Below are 18,606 nucleotides of genomic sequence, written 5' to 3'. Positions count from 1 at the left end.
TGCAACAGTGACATCTATTGGACTGATGGACTAACTTCTGCTAAAGCATGTCAAATATAAAAGTGAACTTGATTAGCTACACAAGTAATCCTTGGTTTTTAAAAAACGAAAGGGGTGTCTGTTTTAGTGTCTAAGTTTTTCAACCCATAACATATTCATCGTAGATGATCTCTGTGGAAGGCCAAGAAGATCATCAAGAACCTCAGCCACCCTGCCACCATCTTGAAGGCTGAGACAGTACAGGTGCATCAAAGCTGGGACAGAGAGAATGAAACTGCTTCTATCTCCTGGCCTTAAGACTGTTAAATTGTCATCACTGATTTGATTTAGAGAAAATTGGTGACTAGCAAATTGGCTTGTCCCAATGTGTACTGGTGTCGTGACATGTATTGAGTAGATCAATAAACATGTATTATTTTGAATTCCAATAATTAAACAAAAGCATTATATTTACTGTAAAGATAACCCCCGATAACTACAATGATTCAGTAGATCAATAAAGTTGCAGTACTCTAGCAGGTCTCACAGCTGCTTATGCTGACATAACATGTTAGAGAATAGGTCAGATTTAGCTTTGTGATGCTCAAATCAAATCACATTTTATTGGTCACATACTCATGGTTAGCAGATTTTAATGTGAGTGTAGTGAAATGCTTGTGCTTCTAGTTCCGACAGTGCAGTGCAGTGTAATCCAACAATTCCCCAACAACTACCTAATACACACAAATCTAAAGGGGTGAATGAGAATATGTACATATAAGTATATGGTTGAGCAATGGCCGAGCGACATAGGCAAGGTGCAATAGATGGTATAAAATACAGTATATACATGAGGTATGAGTAATGTAAGATATGTTAACACGATTAAAGTGGCATTGTTTAAAGTGACTAGTGATCCATTTATTAAAGTGTCCAGTGATTGGGGCTCAATGTAGGCAGCAGCCTCACTGAGTTAGTAATTGCTGTTTAGCTGACTGATGACCTTGAGATAGAAGCTGTTTTTCAGTCTCTCGGTCCCTGCTATGATGCACATGTACTGACCTCACCTTCTGGATGATCGCGTTGTGAACAGGCAGTTGCTCGGGTGGTTGTTGTCCTTGATTATCTTTTTGGCCTTCCTGTGACATTGGGCGCTGTAGGTGTCATGGAGGGCAGGTAGTTTGCCCCCGTTGTTGCGTTGTGCAAACCTCACCATTCTCTGGAGAGCCTTGCGGTTGATGGCGGTGCAGTTGCCGTAGCAGGCTGTGATACAGCCCGACAGGATGCTCGATTGTGCATCTGTAAAAGTTTGTCAGGGTCTTGGGTGACAAGCCAAATTTCTTCAGCCTCCTGGAGTTGAAGAGGCGCTGTTGCGCCTTCTTCACCACACTGTCTGTGTGGGTGGACCATTTCAGTTTGTCTGTGATGTATCGGCCCAGGAACTTAACTTTAATTTCAACTGGCTGTCTTGTTCAGCTTCAGAAAAACAGTAAATATGTCACTTGAAACATCGTTTTTTGTAATTCATTAGACAAAAGAGAAGAGTTTGACCAGTACAAATTCATATACAAACTTTATGTTTCATTGGCAGATCAATTTAGTTGGCTTGAATGTGATTTTCCAAAACATTTATTGTCAATGACTAAAATAACAAATCTAGTTTTGAAAAAACAATTTAATAAACACATGTAGTCAGTCATTTCATAGCCTGTTTATCATTAAAGAAATAATAATTTAGTAGTAAAAAATGATCCCAAACTGAGGTGTCTACCAACACCTTAATTGGGGAGGCCAGGCTGATGGTAATGGTTGGAATGGTATCAAATACATCAAACACATGGTTTCCATGGTTTCCAGGTGTTTGATGCCGTTCCATTCGCTCCGTTCCAGCCATTATTATGAACCGTCCTCCTCTCAGCAGCCTCCATTGAGATCATATCTATTTCAATGAATAACAATGCAACTGTCTACACTTCACTTCCATGGCTTTGTGAAGTCCAGAAAACTGATGCTGAATGCTGGTTGGGCCAAGTGTGATTGTTCTGGGTGTCTAACATACCTCAACAGTTTGAACACAATAGGAATCAATTGAATGCCCGTGGTCAAGTGGTTGTTGCTACATTGATAAGGTTTTGAGCGAAGGCTGTTCTACTATACATAAAAGTGTAGGTTAACAGCAAGGATAAACCGATATCACAATATGCCTTGCTCATATCTATATCAAACAAAATCAATATCATATCTAATTATCTATATTGGTTCTCACCACAAATTGTTTCATTGTGAGTTCAACCTTAAGGGCAAATCCAAGTTAATATATTTTCAATAGAAGCTAACAAAACACAGCACAATTGACAAGGTGCCAACTGGGCACAAAATGGTTGAATCAACGGTGTTTCAACATAATTTATCAACGTATTGTGACGTGGAATGTATGTGTAGAATACTGTACATTGGATTTGCAAAAGCTGTTGTTTTGAGGTTCAACCACAGGATTATGGCATCATGTTAACCAATTTTCAACATAGTGAAACCTTGTATAAATAGGTTGAATATATGTTGAATTTGTACCTTTGAAACAATGTTAGATCTTCAACCTTATATCCACTATCAGAAAAGACAATAGGCTGGCCAGCACCTCCTAGTGGAGAGTTGATTAATCTACAGCTATCCTTTTGGTCTGTCATCCACGGTGGACAAATTTTAATGAGTAGGTGAGATGATGTCACCTTACCTGAGGCAAAGCAAAACACGTGATTGGCTGTTCAAATACAGCTCAACAGACAGTAATATTGATTTATTTAATTAGTGATTTTTCGGACTTTGTTGATTACATCTGCCAATTTCTCACCCCCAGACTGTTTTTCTGGTCACTCAATGACATTCAAGATTGGTGCCTCAAACTCCCTCCCCCTCTCTCTACTTGATAACACCTGTTCAACTCCCGAATGCGGGACTTGGTGGTTCACTATGAGCAGATGAATATACAGGAAGTAGACACTTCTCGATTCTACCAGTGAAATGAAAATGTGCTAGTTCTATGTGCTAGTTCTATGTGCTAGTTCTATGTGCTAGTTCTATGTGCTAGTTCTATGTGCTAGTTCTATGTGCTAGTTCTATGTGCTAGTTCTATGTGCTAGTTCTATGTGCTAGTTCTATGTGCTAGTTCTATGTGCTAGTTCTAGCTTGTGGGTAGGATCATTTTGATGTTTCTTACAAAAAACGTAATGTTGTTCATATACTAATGACTATATGCCACGGTAGAGCCAGGGTGAAATTCCCCTTTAAACTGTAGTTGTTACATTTCTTCAATGCAGGATTCCACATGCAGGAGGTGTGTCTGGTTTTGGGGAGGGAAATATTGCGAGGTGGAAGTGCTGTTAGATTCTGATGGCTTGCGGTTGAGTAAAGCTGGTAAGAATGAATGGAAAACGGTGACAAAGAAAAATGGAACAAAAATACAACAAGTTGTAAACGAACATCGTTTTGTTTTTGGAGTGCGATTCGTCAACAATTATGTATTTTTGGGAGATCATTTGAGGTCAGGAAGATGGTAAAGGAGGCATTACGGAAGGTAGAGTCAGTCAGAGTGACCAGTAGTGGTTTTGGTTTGATTTCATGTGTCTCAGAAGAGCAGAAGGAGAGAGCATTGTTTTTTGGAGCAGGGTACCGATAAAAGGGTGTTATATCTGGAGTTTCGCTGGAAGAGTGAAGAGTGTCTGCCTATGTGGTGAAAATATTCAGTCAATAATATTTCTCACTTACACATTTCTCCCCTGTGGGTTCAAATAGACTTGTATTACAGAGTAATATCAGCCTTGCTGGTTCATGAAAACAACTAACTTTCCAGCCTTGGCACACACTCTTTATACAGGTTTCATCTTTAAGTCACACACATAGAAACTCCTCTTTATGTTAATGATCATCCCCTCTGGCATTTAGCCACCATTATCTTTTTGCCTTGCACTAATTTTAGTTTTGGTTTCATATTAGGACATGGAAACATTAGAGCCATAGCAATGATTAAAAAATAAACAGTCATGGTCACTCCCCAGACAGGTGCATGTCTAATGGGGTATAATGACCCAGACACACATATATATAGTGCACTCATCCAGCTGACGACTACAAAATGTGTAATGGACACATATGTACTGGAAGATTTCCAATATCTACTGATGTGATGCTGGGATATGTATGATACGCATTGAGAGCTGTTGTGAATAAACCACTGCAGTTATGACATTGATAAAATAATGGCCATGTATCAAGTGTGTGCCAACGGAATATTTTTGGTATTTATTAGGATCCCCATTAAACGCTGCAAAAGTATCAGAATTGTTCACTTCTCTCATTGACTTGTCAAACCCAGGCTTGGTCTGCTTCACAAGCGTTATCTGAAGTCTCGCGTTGTTACGTCTCTGGGTTGAGAAACTGGTAGTGGGGGAACAGGAAGTTCCGCGCAGGCGCGCATTGTTCTTCACAATAAAGGACACGGCAGAATTGTGCAGTCGAGACGTCAACTTCTGTGTCCGTTTCAAATATATTACTACTGGTATGTAATAGCACGTTATAATATCGAAAAAACATGTTATAACATGCTAGGTAACAAATACGTCAAGGTATTATCACGTTTGATGAAGGTTTTATGTGGTATTTTTGTGTCAAACCGCGTGAGTGAACGTGATCACTTTTTTTTTTTTACAAGTCACATAGTTATAGACTTTGGGTTAGTCTGAGTGGGTGTTTATCATTTTCTCAAGGTAATTTCATAAAGGGTCAAACTATTTGAGATTTCTGGGTTCGTTTTACATGTCGTTTTTGGTTTTGTGTAAAATTCACGAGATGGTAAAATGGCGGTTCCCCCTCGGTCTGCATTAACGCACATCAGTGCAGGCAGTGAGGGTGCAGCAAGAGAGACACAATTTTACGGTTGCGCTACTGTTTTGGAGTTAAATGTAATGATTATCAGTTTTCTACATGTGTACTAATATTCAGAGACATTCAGTTGTATCTGTCTATCTATAAATGTTACTCTGGTGTGAACGGAAATACTTTTGGTTTTTGATTGGAATAATACAGTGAAGACAAGGTTATTCAGGAAAATAGTACATAGTGCTGCCTACAACATATCTTGTACAACATGTTTTTTGAGGCATTTATGTGAATTCAGGAAATCTACGATAGAATAATTGCATTTAAGTTGTGTAGCCTAATTTAAAGTGTATACTTTGTCTAGTGTGAATTAATTAATGTTTTGTCAATGCATACCTAGCTGATCTATTGAAATGAGATCAGTTCTTGTCTTGGACAGCAGCTCACCAGAGCTGAGTACCGGCACCTCAAATTTCTACTGTTTGAGCTCATGTTCCTCTTATAGAATATTAGCTCAACAGTATTGTGGAGCTCCTGCACCTAAATATAAATCATATTTTTAGATAATAAAGAAAGTCTTGACAGTTCTGGGACTTTGTGTCCGTTTCTCTTTATTACTACAGACCGACTCAGATTAAGTCTGAGGCCGGTAACATCAACAGTGAAGACAAACCCAGCCTGCCACTCTCCTTCCACACTGTGTCCAAACCTACAGTCACTGGGTCCTGATTGTGACAGTGGAGTCCAGTTTGCACTGCAGGATCCAGAGATGGCATCAGTGAAGCTGGAAGACTGCAGTCAAACACTGGAGCTGAATGTCAACATTAAAGATGAAGAAGAGGAGGAGAAGATTGGGAAATCTGTTTCTCATGGTAAGCACAGGTTCGACAAAAACAACACAGAGTTACACATGGGATAAACAAACGTACGTCAATAACACAATAGAACAGTCTATATGCTGTGTGTGCAAATGTAGTAAGATTAGGGGGGTAAGGCAATAAATATGCCGTAGTGGCGAAATAATTACAACTTAGCATTAACACTGGGATGATAGATGTGCAAGTAGAGATACTGGGGTGCAAAATAGGAAAAATAAATAAAAATATGGTGATGGGGTAGTTGGGTGGGCTATATACAGATGGGCTGTGATCGGTAAGCTGCTCTGACAGCTGATGCTTAAAATTAATGAGGGAAATATGTCTCCAGCCTCAGTGATTTTTGCAATTCGTTCCAGTCATTGGCAGCAGAGACCTGGAAGGACAGGCGGCCTAATGAGGAGTTGGCTTTGGGGATGACCAGTGAAATATGCCTGCTGGACCGTGTGCTATGGGTGGGTGTTGCTATGGTGACCAGTGAGCAGAGATAAGGTGGGGCTTTACCTAGCAAAGACTTATAGATGACCTGAAGCCAGTGGGTTTGGGGACCAATATGAAGCGAGGACCAGCCAATGAGAGCATACAGGTCGCAGTGGTGGGTAGTATATGGGGCTTTGGTGACAAAACAAATGACACTGTGATAGACTACATCCAATTTGCTGAGTAGAGCGTTGGAGGCTATTTTGTAAATGACATTGCCGAAGTCAAGGATGGGTAGGATAGTCAGTTTTACGGGGGTATGTTATGCAGCATGAGTGAAGTAGGCTTTGTTGCGAAATAGGAAGCCGATTCTAGATTTAATTTTGGTTTGGAGATGCTTAATGTGAGTTTACAGTCTAACCAGGCACCTAGGTATTTGTAGTTGTCCACATACAGTGCCTTGCGAAAGTATTCGCCCCCTTGAACTTTGCGACCTTTTGCCACATTTCAGGCTTCAAACATAAAGATATAAAACTGTCTTTTTTGTGAAGAATCAACAACAAGTGGGACACAATCATGAAGTGGAACGACATTTATTGGATATTTCTAACTTTTTTAACAAATCAAAAACTGAAAAATTGGGCGTGCAAAATTATTCAGCCCCCTTAAGTTAATCCTTTGTAGCGCCACCTTTTGCTGCGATTACAGCTGTAAGTCGCTTGGGGTATGTCTCTATCAGTTTTGCACATCGAGAGACTGAAATTTTTTCCCATTCCTCCTTGCAAAACAGCTTGAGCTCAATGAGGTTGGATGGAGAGCATTTGTGAAAGGCAGTTTTCAGTTCTTTCCACAGATTCTCGATTGGATTCAGGTCTGGACTTTGACTTGGCCATTCTAACACCTGGATATGTTTATTTTTGAACCATTCCATTGTAGATTTTGCTTTATGTTTTGGATCATTGTCTTGTTGGAAGACAAATCTCCGTCCCAGTCTCAGGTCTTTTGCAGACTCCATCAGGTTTTCTTCCAGAATGGTCCTGTATTTGGCTCCATCCATCTTCCCATCAATTTGAACCATCTTCCCTGTACCTGCTGAAGAAAAGCAGGCCCAAACCATGATGCTGCCACCACCATGTTTGACAGTGGGGATGGTGTGTTCAGGGTGATAAGCTGTGTTGCTTTTACGCCAAACATAACGTTTTGCATTGTTGCCAAAAAGTTCAATTTTGGTTTCATCTGACCAGAGCACCTTCTTCCACATGTTTGGTGTGTCTCCCAGGTGGCTTGTGGCAAACTTTAAACGACACTTTTTATGGATATCTTTAAGAAATGGCTTTCTTCTTGCCACTCTTCCATAAAGGCCAGATTTGTGCAATATATGACTGATTGTCTCCCACCTCAGCTGTAGATCTCTGCAGTTCATCCAGGGTGATCATGGGCCTCTTGGCTGCATCTCTGATCAGTCTTCTCCTTGTATGAGCTGAAAGTTTAGAGGGATGGCCAGGTCTTGGTAGATTTGCAGTGGTCTGATACTCCTTCCATTTCAATATTATCGCTTGCACAGTGCTCCTTGGAATGTTTAAAGCTTGGGAAATATTTTTGTATCCAAATCCGGCTTTAAACTTCTTCACAACAGTATCTCGGACCTGCCTGGTGTGTTCCTTGTTCTTCATGATGCTCTCTGTGCTTTTAACGGACCTCTGAGACTATCACAGTGCAGGTGCATTTATACGGAGACTTGATTACACACATGTGGATTGTATTTATCATCATTAGTCATTTAGGTCAACATTGGATCATTCAGAGATGCTCACTGAACTTCTGGAGAGAGTTTGCTGCACTGAAAGTAAAGGGGCTGAATAATTTTGCACGCCCAATTTTTCAGTTTTTGAATTGTTAAAAAAGTTTGAAATATCCAATAAATGTCGTTCCACTTCATGATTGTGTCCCACTTGTTGTTGATTCTTCACAAAAAAATACAGTTTTATATCTTTATGTTTGAAGCCTGAAATGTGGCAAAAGGTCGCAAAGTTCAAGGGGGCCGAATACTTTCGCAAGGCACTGTATTCTAAGTCAGAACCGTCCAGAGTGGTGATTCTGGACGGGCGGGCAGGTGTGGGCAGTGATCTGTTGAAGAGCATACATTTAGTTTTACTTGCATTTAAGAGCAGTTGGAGGCCACGGAAGGAGAGTTGTGTTGCATTGAAGCTCGCCTGGAGGTTAGTTAACACAGTGTCCAAAGAAGGGGAAGACATTTACAGAATGGTGTCTACGTAGAGGTGGATCAGAGAATCACCAGCAGCAAGAGCGACATCATTGATATATACAGAGAAAAGAGTCGGCCCGAGAATTGAACCCTGTGGCACCCCCATAGAGCCTGCCAGAGGCCCGGACAACAGGCCCTCCGATTTGACACACTGAACTCTATTGGAGAAGTAGTTGGTGAACCAGGCAAGGCAGTCATTTGAGAAACCACGGCTGTTGAGTCTGCCGATAAGAATGCGGTGATTGACAGAGTCGAAAGCCTTGGCCAGGTAGATGAAGACGGCTGCACAGTACTGTCTTTTATCGATGACGGTTATGATATTGTTTAGGACCCTGAGCGTGGCTGAGGTGCACCCATGACAAACTCGGAAACCAGATTGTGGAGAAGGTACGGTGGGATTCTAAATGGTCGGTGATCTGTTTGTTAACTTGGCTTTCGAAGACTTTAGAAAGGCAGGGCAGGATTTCACGATGAACTGTTTCAATGAGAAGGTAGATGTTATTTCATGCTACTTACACTTGCATGGTTTGACACCAGTATTGCCAGCATTTGTTTTATTCACTGGTCTATCTGGAGTGCTCAGAGAGGAGACTAAAGAAGTGAAGTAGACAAACTGCCAGTGTTTAAAGTTCTATGAAGTGAGTCTGTGTAGTTTCTAACCCTTGTGATAGTGAGTGGAGGATGATATAGCTAATAATTTTCATAACTTATAGAATAGTTTTATTCCCCTTTTGTATTGCACAGCCTACTGATATGAATATGTACAGTACCAGCCTACTGATATGAATATGTACAGTACCAGCCTACTGATATGAATATGTACAGTACCAGCCTACTGATATGAATACGTACAGTACCAGCCTACTGATATGAATACGTACAGTACCAGCCTACTGATATGAATACGTACAGTACCAGCCTACTGATATGAATACGTACAGTACCAGCCTACTGATATGAATACGTACAGTACCAGCCTACTGATATGAATACGTACAGTACCAGCCTACTGATATGAATACGTACAGTACCAGCCTACTGATATGAATACGTACAGTACCAGCCTACTGATATGAATACGTACAGTACCAGCCTACTGATATGAATACGTACAGTACCAGCCTACTGATATGAATACGTACACTGCCAGACTACTGATATGAATACGTACACTGCCAGACTACTGATATGAATACGTACACTGCCAGACTACTGATATGAATACGTACACTGCCAGACTACTGATATGAATACGTACACTGCCAGACTACTGATATGAATACGTACACTGCCAGACTACTGATATGAATACGTACACTGCCAGACTACTGATATGAATACGTACACTGCCAGACTACTGATATGAATACGTACACTGCCAGACTACTGATATGAATACGTACACTGCCAGACTACTGATATGAATACGTACACTGCCAGACTACTGATATGAATACGTACACTGCCAGACTACTGATATGAATACGTACACTGCCAGACTACTGATATGAATACGTACAGTGCATTCGGAAAGTATTCAGACCCCTTGATTTTTTACCACATTTTGTTACGTTACAGCCTTATTTTAAAATTGATTAAATTAAAAATGTCCCTCATCAATCTACACTCAATACCCCACAATGACAAAGCAAACGCAGGTTTTTAGAAATGTTTAAACATTTATAAAAAATTTAAAAAACGGCTACCTTATTTACATAAGTATTCAGACCCTTTGCTATGCGACTTAACATTGAGCTCAGGTGCATCTTGTTTCCATTGATCATCCTTGAGATGTTTCTACAACTTGATTGTTGTCAACCTGTGGTAAATTCAATTGATTGGACATGATTTGGACAGGCACACACCTGTCTATATAAGGTCCCATATTTGACAGTGCACGTCAGAGCAAAAATCAATCACTTGGTCGAAGGAATTGTCCGTAGAACTCCATGAAAGGAAAAATTCACGAGGTGGTAAAATGGCGGCCCCCACTCGGTCTGTGTCAACAGACTACAGTGCAGGCAGTGTGGATGCAGCAGAGAGACAATTTTACGGTTGCACTACTGTTTTTGAAGTTTAATGTAATGATTATCGGTTTACTACATGTGAAATAATATTGACACATTCAGTTTGTCTTTATCTATAAACGTTACTATGGTGTGAACAGGAAATACAATTGTTTTTTGAAGTAAAACCGTGAATACAAGGTTATCAATCAAAATATCACAGTGCTGCCTAAAACAAACTGTAACCTTGTACTAAATGGTTTTTGAGTCTTGTATGCATTTATCTACTACAGGTTAAGTATTAGCTCAAATGTATTATGAAGCTCCTGCACCTAAATATAAACAGTACCGGCACACAAAATGAGTATCGGCAACTATTTCAGTCCAAGTCAAGCACTGAATTAGATAATTGAACTATATATATATATATATATTTAATAAAGAATAAAGACCTTGCCAAAACTGTCAAGAAAATAACTTTTGTGTCTGTTTCTCTTCTACTATTTGCAGACTCAGGTATGAGGTCGGTAACGTCAACAGTGAGGACAAACCCAGCCTGCCTCTCTCCTTCCACACTGAGTCCAAACCTACAGTCACTGGGTCCTGATTGTGACAGTGGAGCCCAGTTTGCACTGCAGGATCCAGAGATGGCATCAGTGAAGCTGGAAGACTGCAGTCAAACACTGGAGCTGAATGTCAACATTAAAGATGAAGAAGAGGAGGAGAAGATTGGGAAATCTGTTTCTCATGGTAAGAGCAGGTTCTATCTAACTTAGTTTGTTGTTCATTCCAACTTCCCACTGTGTATGAAAAGTTGCAGTAGAACTGTTTCATGATGAACTGTTTCAATGAGAAGGTAGATGTTATTTCATGCTAATGACACTTGCATGATTTGACACCAGTATTGTCAGCATTTGTTTTATTCACTGGGCTGTCTGGAGTGTTCAGAGACTAGACTGAAGAAGTGTAGTAAAACTGACAGTGTTTTTAAATTCTATGAAATGAGTCTGTGTAGTTTCTAACCCTTGTGATAGTGAGTGGAGGATGATATGGCTCATCATTTTCATGACTTATGAGATAGTTTAGTGGTTAGAGAGATGGGCCAGTAATCGAAAGGTTGCTGGATCGAATCCCTGAGCTGACATGGTAAAAATAAACTCGGCAAAATAAGAACCGTCCTCTTACAGTCAACTGCGTTTATTTTCAGCAAACTTAACGTGTAAATATTTGTATGTAAAATAACAAGATTCAACAACTGAGACATAAACTGAACAAGTTCCACAGACATGTGACTAACAGAAATAGAATAATGTGTCCCTGAACAAAGGGGGGGGGTCAAAATCAAAAGTAACAGTCGGTATCTGGTGTGGCCACCAGCTGCATTAAGTACCGCAGTGCATCTCCTCATGGACTGCACCAGATTTGCCAGTTCTTGCTGTGAGATGTTACCCCGCTCTTCGACCAAGGCACCTGCAAGATCCCGGGCATTTCCTGGGGGAATGGCCCTATCCCTCACCCTCCGATCCTACAGGTCCCAGACCTGCTCAATGGGATTGAGATCCGGGCTCTTCGCTGGCCATGGCAAAACACTGACATTCCTGTCTAGCAGGTGTGATGTTCGGACGTATCGATCCTGTTCAGGTGTTGTGGTTGTGGTCTATTCCAAAGGCCAAAATCAACATCCTCACGAATTCTATGCAAAGGAGATGTGTGCCGGAGGAGGCAGCGGCAGCTACCAATTTCTCCAGTGCTTATAATGTGTAAATTGGGAGGTGCTGGAACCAAAACTGAGCCCGAGAGTGTTGACCTGCGGGTCTCCGAGGTACCAGAACACATTAAATAAAATACCTTTATAATATTGCATGCATTATCATGGCTTTTGCGAACTGGCATATTATACTTGTTTTATTTTATTTAACTCGGTGAGTCAGTTGAGAACAAATTCTTATTTACAGTGACGGCCTACCCGTACCAAACCCAGACGATGCTGGGCCAATTGTGCGCCGCCCTATGGGACTGCCAATCACGGCCAGATGTGATACAGACTGGATACGAACCAGGGACTGTTGTGATGCCTCTTGCGCTGAGATGCGGTGCCTTAGACCGCTGTGCCACTAGGGAGCAGTGGTGTTGAGCCGCTTACAGAAGTTACACACATGAAGTACATTTATTGTAGCCTGGAGTCCTGGAAAAATGTGGCCTTTTATAAACGGATTTCATGCAGTTCTACATCATTTTAGATGACTGGGGACTTTTGAAGAATATTTTTTAATACCTCACAGATGACCAAAATGACAGACTACTTTGACACTGACAAACTGAGAATCTGAGGTCAATATAAACGACCGTGTCTCTAATCCATCAATAGCCTAGGCCAGGTGTGAGGAGAAACACATTGTACAATATGAGGAGAAAGTTATAGTCCTAAACAAGCTTTCCAGTTTCACTGACTCACCCAATGATGTGCAGCTCACTCACCGGACAAAAGCTTATCTCTCTTGCTTTCATTTGTAAAACTGTGCTGTTTGCTCAATAGGCCTATTTGGAAGTTGATAACTTGTTAACACACAGACAGACTAGTATTTTCTTTTCAGCAGGATCAATTTGCTTTACAACCTGTGTTTTCCAGTGATTGGATTAGAAATATTGCTAAAGGCCTGTTTTGGCTGCATGTTGTTCACTGACAGATTTGCCACATGTTCCTGACTGTAGACATGCCTTGTGATTTGGCTACACACAATCCACAGCTGGGCTTTTTAAAATTAGCTATTGATCCTCTGTAGCTAAATACTCCTGGTGTTGTATTGAGAATGATTTCATTTCTTTCTGAACAGACTGCAGAGTCCTGCAGCACCTCAACACACTTCCCACAGCTATTATTCTATCAGGAAATAAATGAAGAAGTGCAATGCTGGAGAGATGAGTTGTCGGCTCATGTCTATAACAGCACAGAGAGGGAGAGAGATCATAGAAAGTGAATCTCATTTTAGTTCTGTGAGAGATACAGGTGTGCTTCTCTCTCACCACCGTAATGGCCACGCCTTGGTCTAAATAGGCTACAATGTTGCACAAACCATAAACCTGGTTCGGCCCAACATTAATACATTCTTAGAACATCAAGCACGTTTTTTATGGGGCATGACAATTACAGAGGAATCCAAATGTAATTACTCTTGATTGCTTTTATGCAGATTTTTGCGTGATGAAATACTTTTTCATGTCACAAGAGGTAGGCTACCTGATCCTGGCAAATGGGTTCCGGAACGAAAGACTGCAAAACTGAGAGGTGCCGGTAGATCTGGCTCAAATTAAGCACCACCGTTCTCATATAATGAGGTAGGGCCATCCCAAGGATCCCTGAATGCAACGACGGTTGCACCAAACCAAGATAGACCACAGCCAGTTGTTTCCAATGGGAACAGATGAGTCATAGTGGGCAGAGCCAAGCATGAGCTAGTACTAAATGTGGGAAATCTACTATAGATTCACTTACGTTGCGTAGCCTAATTTATAGCGTGTACTTTGTCTAATGTGAGTTAATTAATGTTTTGTTGTCAATGCTTAGCTACCAGATCTATTGAACTGAGATCAGTCCTCAGCTCACCGGAGCTGAGTATCGGCACCTATTTCAGTCCAAGTCAAGCACTGAATTAGATAATTGAACAAAAATAAATATTATATTTTTATATATATATTTTTTTAAATAAGCAAGTGCCAGAACTGTCAAGACTAACTTTTTTTTTCTTTTCTTTTTTTTCTGTTTCTCATTGTTACTACAGGACGACTAGAATTAAGTCTGAGGCCGGTAACATCAACAGTGAGGACAAACCCAGCCTGCCTCTCTCCTTCCACACTGAGTCCAAACCTACAGTCACTGAGTCCTGATTGTGACAGTGGAGCCCAGTTTGCACTGCAGGATCCAGAGATGGCATCAGTGAAGCTGGAAGACTGCAGTCAAACACTGGAGCTGAATGTCAACATTAAAGATGAAGAAGAAGAGGAGGAGATTGGGAAATCTGTTTCTCATGGTAAGAGCAGGTTCTATCTAACTAAGTTTGTTGTTGGTTCCAACTTTCCACTGTGTATGAAAAGTTGCAGTAGAACTGTTTCAATGAGAAGGTAGATGTTATTTCATGCTACTGAGACTTGCATGGTTTGACACCAGTATTTCCAGCATTTGTTTTATTCACTTGGCTATGATCTGGAGTGATCAGAGAGGAGACTAAAGAAGTGAAGTAGACAAGCTGTCAGTGTTTTAAAGTTCTATGAAATTAGTCTGTGTCGTTACTAACCCTTGTTATAGTGAGTAGAGGATGACACGCCCCTTTTTAACTTTCAACTCTTACCCACTTTTAGAATAGTTTTATTCCCCTGTGTTGTACAGCCTACTGATATGAATACATATCTCACCCGGTACAGACAGAAGAGGACTGGCCACCCCTTTGGGCCTGGTTCCTCTCTACATTTCTTCCAAGGTTCCTGCTTTCTAGGGAGTTTTTCCTGGCTACTGTGCTTCTACATCTGCATTGCTTGCTCTTTGGGGATTTTAGGCTGGGTTTCTGTGAAGCACTTTCTGACAACTGCTGATGTAAAAAGGGCTTCATAATATATACTTTTGATAGACATGTATATCACACCAACTGACTGGTTGTTCTGATGTTGTTCACACAGGAGACCATGTTAAGACATTCTCTACATCTAGAGAGCAACAGCAGGAAGATCACAGAGCTAAGAGGTCTCACCACTGCCCACATTGTGAGGAGATTTTCCCATTTCTATCAAAGCTAAAAACACACCTACAAATACACACTGGAGAGAATCCCTATTCCTGTACTGACTGTGGGAAGAGATTCACAACACCAGGAGCTTTGGCAGTTCATCAGAGAGTGCACACTGGAGGGAAGCCTTACTCCTGCTCTGACTGTGTAAAATGCTTCACAACATCAGCTCATCTAGAAGTTCATCAGAGAACACACACAGGAGAGAAGCCTTATTCCTGCTCTGACTGTGGAAAGAGTTTCTCTCTACTGGGCAACTTAAAAACACATGAACGTATACATACAGGAGTGAAGCCTTACTCCTGCTCTGACTGTGGACAGAGTTTCTCTCGACTGGGCCACTTAAAAACACATGAACGTAGACATATTGGTGTGAAGCCTTACTGCTGCTCTGACTGTGTAAAATGCTTCACAACATCAGCTCAGCTAAAAGATCATCAGAGAACACACACAGGAGAGAAGCCTTTCTTCTGCTCTGACTGTGGAACTAGTTTCTCTCAACTTTCCCACTTAAAAACACATGAACGTATACATACAGGATTGAAGCCTTACTCTTGCTCTGACTGTGGAAAGAGTTTCTCTCAAATGGGCCACTTAAAAAGACATGAACGTAGACATACAGGAGAGAAGCCTTACTCCTGCTCTGACTGTGTAAAATGCTTCACAACATCAGCTGAGCTAAAAGATCATCAGAGAACACACACAGGAGAGAAGCCTTTCTTCTGCTCTGACTGTGGAACTAGTTTCTCTCAACTTTCCCACTTAAAAACACATGAACGTCTACATACAGGATTGAAGCTTTACTCCTGCTCTGACTGTGGAAAGAGTTTCTATCAAATGGGCAACTTAAAAAGACATGAACGTCTACATACAGGAGAGAAGCCTTACTGCTGCTCTGACTGTGGAAAGAGTTTCTCTCTACCAGGCACCTTAAAAACACATGAACGTATACATACAGGAGTGAAGCCTTACTCCTGCTCTGACTGTGTAAAATGCTTCACAACATCAGCTGAGCTAAAAGTTCATCAGAGAACACACACAGGAGAGAAGCCTTACTCCTGCTCTGACTGTGGAAAGCGTTTCTCTCGACTGAGCCACTTAAAAAGACATGAACGTATACATACAGGAGTGAAGCCTTACTGCTGCTCTGACTGTGTAAAATGCTTCACAACATCAGCTGAGCTAAAAGTTCATCAGAGAACACACACAGGAGAGAAGCCTTACTCCTGCTCTGACTGTGGAAAGCGTTTCTCTCGACTGAGCCACTTAAAAAGACATGAACGTATACATACAGGAGTGAAGCCTTACTCCTGCTCAGACTATGGAAAGAGGTTCTCTCTACTGGGCATCTTAAAAAGCCACCAAGGTAAACAAAGGAGAGAAGCCTTGTCACTGATCTGACTGTAGAGAACACACAAAGAACTGAACCTTACTTCTTCCTTGAGGTTTTTAAGCTAACTAGACGGCACAATTGTGTTTTTTTATATTACTATATTACTTATAGCCAGGGGCACACTCCAACACCATTTACAAACAAAGCATTTGTGTTTTGTGAGTCCGCCAGATCAGAGGCAGTGGGGAGGACCAGGGATGTTATCTTGATAAGTGTGTGAATTGGACCATTTTCTGTCATGCTAATCATTTAAAAAAATGTAATGAGTACTTTTGGGTGTCAGGGCAAATGTTTGGAGTAAAAAGTACATTATTTACTTTAGGAATTTGCGAAATAAAAGTAAAAGTTGCACAAAATATTTATAGTCAAGTATAGATACCCCCCCAAAAGTACTTTACACCCCTTCATGCATCCATGCTGTGTGTCAGCATTGCAGGCTGGTGGTGTGTTGGTTGGGGTGTGTTTTCAGGCCACACATTGGGGGGCACTTGATAAAAGTTGAGCAATGTTTGAATGCCACAGGATATCTAAATAATTACTGCCAATCAGGTGCCTCCCTTCACGGTAGCAGTGTATCCATCTGCAAGTTGTTTTCTTCAGCAGGATTATGCCACAAGGCTTGTCCAGGAATGGTTCCAAGAACATTACACTGAATTCACAGTAATTGTGCATCTGTGGGAGGAGATGGAACGAGCTATTCAGAGTAGATACACTCCCAGCCAACTTGACACAATTGTAGGAAGCATTAGAGTCAACATGGACCAGCTTCCCTGTGAACCGCACACAACACCTTGGACAGTCCATGTCCTGACGATTTGAGGACGTTCTGAGGATAAAGGGGGTGCAACTCTATTAGGAAGGTGTTCCTAATGTTTTGAACACACTGTGTATATCAGATAAAGATGGTCTGATGATCAGTTTTCAGATTTAGTTTGGGTGGATTATTTTATATTACTAAACAACTTTGTTTAATGGTAAACAATCTATGAATCAACTACTTGTGTTTATGAAATTGTATCTTAATACTAGATTCATTATTTTAGTCATTGATGATTAATGTATTTGAATAACTGTATTGAAGTTAATTGATCTGGCAGGTAGCCAGCGGTTAAGAGTGTTGGGCCAGTAACTGAAAGGTCGCTGGTTTGAATCCTGAGCCGACTAGGTGAAAAATCTGTCATTGTGTCCTTGAGCAAGGCAATTAACTCTTATTTGTCCTGTAAGTCTCTCTGGATAAAAACATCTGCTAAATGACAAGAATGCAATGAAAAATAATGTTTGTACATGAATTCATGCTGGGCAGCCACTTTTTTCTGATGTGTATAATTAAATGAAATAAACTGAAGTGAAGTACTGTATATACAATACACAACATTACCACTTTGTTTACCCTGGCCAGAGGGACAGGGCCATAGTAAGCTAGACTATGTAGCTGCTACTGTTAGTAACCTACAGTTTCCAAGCAATTACAGCATGTCAGATCACTAATGATTAGGTGTATAGACTGCTACATTTATGCAAGAGGTTTTGCTTGTGTCTGTCGGGAGAGATGTGTTATCAGCTTGCTGAATAACTAATGGTGGGGGAGTGGAGAGCGTGACTTGAGCTTTGTGCCCGGCCTGCCTGACATGGTCAAGAGACGCAGAGAACCTGCAGCAGCACCCTGATGTTACGAACAGCCCATACAAAAATGTAAGATTGTAGTACAATGAAAAAAATACAGCATTGGGAAAACAATGTTTTCCCATTGTACTAGACCTAGGAATATGAAATATTTATTTATAGCACAGGCTTAGAGAAAATGCATCTCTAACTAAATGTAGCTCCAAAGGAACTCTAATTAAAGGGATAGTTCAATCAAATTACAAATGTCCACCTTGGTTTCTTCACCCTGTATACAATCCCAAAAATGTGCATGTCAGCAGTGAAGTTCTGAAGATGGAGGACTTTCAGTACAGCAGTGTTCCCCAATCCTAGTCCCAAAGGGTGTACATGTATGTTTTTGCCCTCACAC

The 18,606-nt window shown here is 40.9% G+C and overlaps 1 protein-coding gene across 1 annotated transcript; it reads left to right on the top strand.

Annotated features, from left to right (window-relative positions):
• Positions 1 to 4,385: 4,385 nt before the first annotated feature.
• On the top strand, positions 4,386 to 16,776 carry LOC112241741 (zinc finger protein 883-like). The gene is made up of 5 exons (XM_042314413.1): positions 4,386 to 4,534; positions 5,478 to 5,726; positions 10,932 to 11,171; positions 14,201 to 14,449; positions 15,093 to 16,776. The coding sequence occupies exons 2-5, from the start codon at positions 5,624 to 5,626 to the stop codon at positions 16,598 to 16,600; spliced, it is 2,100 nt and encodes a 699-aa protein (XP_042170347.1). The 5' UTR covers positions 4,386 to 4,534; positions 5,478 to 5,623; the 3' UTR covers positions 16,601 to 16,776.
• Positions 16,777 to 18,606: the final 1,830 nt, after the last annotated feature.

The sequence above is a fragment of the Oncorhynchus tshawytscha genome, unplaced genomic scaffold (assembly GCF_018296145.1).
Source record: "Oncorhynchus tshawytscha isolate Ot180627B unplaced genomic scaffold, Otsh_v2.0 Un_contig_5960_pilon_pilon, whole genome shotgun sequence".
NCBI lineage: Eukaryota > Metazoa > Chordata > Actinopteri > Salmoniformes > Salmonidae > Oncorhynchus > Oncorhynchus tshawytscha.
The sequence above is the reverse complement of the archived record's forward strand: the minus strand, read 5'-3'. Positions and strand labels throughout refer to the sequence as shown.